At 39.8% G+C, this 5,168-nt stretch overlaps 1 protein-coding gene across 2 annotated transcripts in view; it reads left to right on the top strand.

The window, feature by feature from the left end:
* The first annotated feature begins 1 nt into the window (after position 1).
* USP14 (ubiquitin specific peptidase 14) overlaps positions 2 to 5,168 on the top strand; it is a 21,744-nt gene continuing 16,577 nt past the window's right edge. The window contains exons 1-3 of one of the 2 annotated variants that reach the window (XM_026058655.1): positions 2 to 17; positions 2,623 to 2,768; positions 3,442 to 3,474. In XM_026058655.1, the coding sequence (XP_025914440.1) occupies positions 2 to 17; positions 2,623 to 2,768; positions 3,442 to 3,474 (195 nt within the window). Of the gene's footprint in view, positions 18 to 1,078; positions 1,290 to 2,622; positions 2,769 to 3,441; positions 3,475 to 5,168 lie in introns of those variants that run through there. The other variant, XM_026058656.1, reaches the window with a different exon arrangement.

Raw genomic sequence — 5,168 nt, 5'->3', positions numbered from 1 at the left:
CATGCCGCTCTTCTCAGGTGAGCCGGCCCTTCCCTCCGCGCCCGCAGAGCGGGGCGGGGGCGGGGGGGGGGAGCTGGGAGCCGTTGCCGCTGCTTCAGGCACGCGCCGTCCTCCTCCCCTCCCCCCCGCGCGGCCCCTCCCGCCTCTCTGTGGGGGCGGGGGCCCCACCGAGGGGCACCGGGGCTGCGAGTTGGGGGGCAAAACGCTGAGGAGAGTTTTTTCCTGCTCCTCCCTCCCTCCTGAAAAGCTCCCCCCAAGGGAGCTCTGCGGGGCTCAGCACGTGTCAGCGTCCGCTCGCCGGTTTGTTACCGCGCCGGGGGCTGCGGCGGGAGCTGTTTTCGGGGCCCCGCCTGGCCTCGCGGGGGGGAGGGTTGGTATCGCCTTGCTGCGGAGGCTGGAGAGCTCTGTCCGCCGCAGGACGGGCCGTTTCGGCAAGACGGAGCTGTGCGGATACGTGTCGGGCAAATGTTACACAGAATTATGCTTCGCTGCCAGCCTTTATTTTCGTTTTGTACGAAGATGAGTGCTGCTGTCTGTCAGATGAACTGTAACTGTGCATCAGTTCCTACAAATTGAGGTTCATCTGCCTCTGCTTTTTTAAACCTGTTATTTCTTAGTTAAAACCAGAGGAATTACAGTTTTGTAAAATCGCATTGCATCTGCCTCACCCTTGTTTCCACTAGTGGGAGTTTCTAGTGAAGACTGCAAGAGCAAAGCCTCCCGCTCACCAGTGACTCTTCTAGGAGCAGTTACTAGGAGCAGTTACTGGTGTGTCTGTGTTTCGCAGCTCGGGCCTCTTGAAGCATTTTAGGAGAAGAAGAACGGATTTTAGAAGGCATCAGTACTCAGTTGTGCTCCTCTTTCACTTCCATTTGAATTGTGGTTGGCAAACTGGAATCTTGATGCTAATAAAATAACGCTTTTCCTAAACTCTTAGCACATCTATATAAGCTGTGTTTTCCATTCAGTGTGGCAAATATATCAGTCTGTTTTCTTAGTTTCCATTGTTTTCAAATAACGCAGTTCTCTCTCTTATTTCGGAAACTTTTGCTGGAATTTCAGTTGTGATCTCTGAAACAAAGGCATTGATGCTCATCTCGTATCTACTCTTGAGTGCTGAGTTTTCAGAAACGGCGATGGTATAGATTAACAACCACTTACTCTCCCGCGCATTTAATTTAGTGACGATGGATGACTGTTCAAAAATGCAAAACTTAAATGTGTGCAGCAGACTTGTTCAGGGACTGAGTGTGTTGTCTCCCAAGGAAATGGGAAAGGACCTGTGCTTGGTAAATATTAAAAATGCAAAATAGTAAATACATTTAAAAAATGTATTACAGGTCAGGCAAATTAAAAGGGACATCCTGATAGAAATACTGAAATGCCAATAATTTGAGCTGTTATGCAGGCTAATAATTTAGACTAAATCTTGGTTATTCTTCCTATTTCCCTTCCCAAGTACTGTGTACACCTGAAACCTTAACCTTTCTGGAAGTTTTTTTTTAATCACGACTTCTAAAAATTCTTTGCAGGGAAAAAAACTAGAGTTGCCACAATAGATTTACTTAAAACAGAAGTACAGGCAAGAGAAAGCATATGACTTTCTCAAAGCATGATGTTTCAACCACTTACAATGCACTTGAGCTGGATATTTCTGTGTGCTATATTTTGCAGATTTTCAGCAAAGCTGTAGCTGGCTAAAGTAGCCTTTTGAACATATGAGAGTGATTGGAAATGACTGAGGACTTATAAACTGTTCCTTAAAAACATGCTATTTATCCTAGAAATTTTTGTTTGCTCTTGGTTAGTAATAGCCTTACCACAGTGAAATTAATATGCCTTTTTGTCATTCTGCCTAACATTTCTGCTGGTGATGCCACTTGCAAATTTCGTTTGAGTTCCTAATTCCAGCCCTGTGCCCTTACTGCGGGTAAGGGCTTTTGGAGCTGAAACCTGTGGCAGCTGATTGTCCATGTTTTTATGCGACTTTAATAAACAACGCTATTTGTGTGAATAGCATCAAAACTGAAGAATATAATAGTGATTGTTTTGTAAAGGGCACTGTAAGGTTAACATTCCATTCAAAGAAAGCAGAAGGTATTTGATTTTATGGAGTGTGTTGTGATGCATGTTTAGCATCTCACGTACCTTCGTGTAAATAATACCCGTAGCCAAAACTACAGCTATCAAACAGTAACTTTGCCTCTAAAAAACATCGTACAGTTTGTCATTGAAGAAGAATGGAAATGCTATGGAAAACTTAACTGAAAGCATACAACTGAATTTGCTTCAGAAATTTGGTTGCAATTAACAGCGCCAAGAGATTGTGAGAGTTAACTTTCTAACTGCTTTTGTGAATATTTACGTAAAGAATTTCTGCTTCTGTTTTATGCATTTATTGCTTGCAAAGTGGTTTCTCAGTATATACGTTGCTTTGGAAATAGTATATTCTGATGGCTGAGACACTTTACCATAAAGGTGCACCTTAACTTGATTGTTGACAAGTTTTAGAATGGAAAATTGAATGGTATAAAGACCAGAATTTAAAATACTCTTTTAACCTTAGGATTTACATTTTTGTATGTTAGGAAATAATCTAGTTTAAAACTACTTTGTTTGCAGTTAACGTGAAATGGGGAAAAGAGAAATTCGATGGTGTGGAGCTTAACACTGATGAACCTCCAATGGTCTTCAAAGCTCAGTTGTTTGCACTGACTGGAGTTCAGCCAGCTAGACAGAAGGTTATGGTTAAAGGAGGAACTCTGAAGGTAGAAACCCATGCTTGTGTATTATTTCTAACTCTGTTACAATTATAATTAGCAGTAACAGTAATTTAGAATATTCCTCTAGGTGATCTTTCATGGTATGTATTAAACTGACTACCATTTTTCGGCAAGAATTCTGCATGATCTATTGCTTGCTACTAGCAAATACTGACAAAAGTGTGTTGATGAATGATTGGGAGATGCAGGCTGCTATTTTAAAACCTTTTCACTGTTTTGTACCAGACTTTACTCTGCTTGGTGTTTCTGTTCTGTTTTGTTTTGTTTTTAATGTTCAGTATCTGAGTGCAACTCTTTTTAGCTTGTTTAAGAAAAGCTTCTGTGTTGTGGGCCAGTGAAAACAAAGCGGACACGACAGTTCTCTGGCATTTCTTTGCTGGAGACTTATCTCAGTATAATGGAATATGGACAACTTTCCTACAAAAAAGTTGTTTATGTCTAAGCAGTGTTAAACAATAAGCGAAGAACCTTCTTGAAAAGGTGACTTGGTTCCATTTTGCCAGACAAGACTTCATAATATGTTCGTAATTCAATATTGTGGAGTCTTGAATGAAACACGATAGTATATTTAGAAATATATGATTAATATTAATGAAAATACTCACTTGCTTTTTGCTGTAAGAAAACTAACTTGTCTTTTATTTCACTTCAAATACAGGATGATGACTGGGGGAACATAAAAATAAAGAATGTAAGTTTTGAGGAATAACTAAATTTTACTGGCTTGATTTTTATTCTGGGATTTAAATGAGGATATGAAATTTTTGCTGTTTCTGTTAGTAGTTATTTTTTTAAAAGTCAAGACCCCAATGAAAATAATCTTAGAGTGTGGTTGTCATACCTAAGCATTCTTATGAAGTCCTCACCACTGATTTGTAAGAATTTTTCTAGCAGCTGTGAGGCAATTGCAACATCTTCCTGAAGTAAGAAAAATATACTCGAAGTACTTAAAAGAAGTGCTGTGCTGGATCAAAACAGTAGTCCATCTGTGCAGTTTGTCCATGATCATAATAGCCAGAGATGTTATTTAGAGAGAGCTTGTGAATTTGGACACTCTCTGTGGTCCATTGCACTTGTACTCCCTCAGCGTGGAAAACCATTGCATTAGGAACGTTGGAAAGTACAGCTCTGCCCGTTTCCTTTCATGTCAGCCTGCTGAAATTCTTTCTTCCATGTTAAATAGGTTTGTTTAAAAACAGTGCCATTAGTGATGGTCATGTATTCATAGCCTTGAATAGTTCAAAAAAAAACCCCCCAAAAATGAATGTATTTGTGTTTCTTACCTTTGTAGTATCGTAACTGGGAACCACAAAGATTTTTTTTTGTATTTTTTGATTGTTTTTGTTTCTGTAGGAATCTTGTAACTCTGTTTGGTACAGGTTTTACTTCAGTTCTTTATCAGAGCGAGTTGAGCTAGGTTGCATGACTCCTATCCTTGTAATTAGTTCCCCAGCATCTATTAGCGGCCAGTAGCAATAAATTGCAGCTCTTGTAGCAAAGTCATTCAGCAAAACCCCAGTACGCGATGTTCCTGTCCCTTCCTGCATACTGTAATGCTAGTAGCTGCCTTTATTGTCTTAATAATGTTTTATGCAACTTTAGGGGATTTATTTGTACTATCAAAGAAGTTTCTTTCCATTCTGTTATTGGATGGTCCCTTTTCCTTAGCATTGTGTTTTTCAGGACCACCAGGTATTTTTTTTCCCCTTTGGTGGGTCTTACGGTGTAGAAGTACTCCTGTTGAATGCTGACAAACTCCTTTTCCTTATGCTATTATAGGAAGCATGGTAACATGATTTTTTTTTTCCTGAATGTTTTCTTGCCCTCATGCCTAAACTGATTTAGCCATTTTGATTATTTTTTGTATTTTATTTATTTTTTATTTAGTTTCATGTCCTCAGAACTTGCTAGACCAAAGGATGGCRCTTCCCTTTCCCACTTGCTTTTCAAATGAAAAAGCTATTCCAAACTCAGAGCTGTGTTCCTACTTTCACCAACATTCACCTGAAACATTTCCCTAGACCTTTGGCCAAAGATGAGGGTATTTTTTTGTGTTATGCAGAGAATTCTGAATTTGAGGACTTGAGACTTCTGTTGGTTGACAGTCTCAAACGTTGCAGCTTTTTTCAAATTGGAAGGTAACTGCTCAGTTATCCTTGGTTCCAAGGTGTCTTTTAAGTGAGAAGTAAAAGTGTTTGCACTGAAATCTTTAAGATAGTTGATCCCTAATGGTCCATCAGGAAGGGAGCCTTCCTGAAAATTTCACATCAGGATCTTTGTTATTGTTAGATTATTCCCAATTGGAAATGTTGAGTTGTCAGCTAGTGTCAAGCTGACCAGAATCAATGGAAACATCTAACAAAGATAATACTGTGGAATTGTTTT

This window comes from Apteryx rowi, unplaced genomic scaffold (genome assembly GCF_003343035.1).
Source record: "Apteryx rowi isolate R43461 unplaced genomic scaffold, aptRow1 scaffold_149, whole genome shotgun sequence".
NCBI classification, from domain to species: Eukaryota; Metazoa; Chordata; class Aves; order Apterygiformes; family Apterygidae; genus Apteryx; species Apteryx rowi.
Note: the sequence above shows the minus strand (reverse complement) of the source record. Positions and strands in the feature narration are given on the sequence as shown.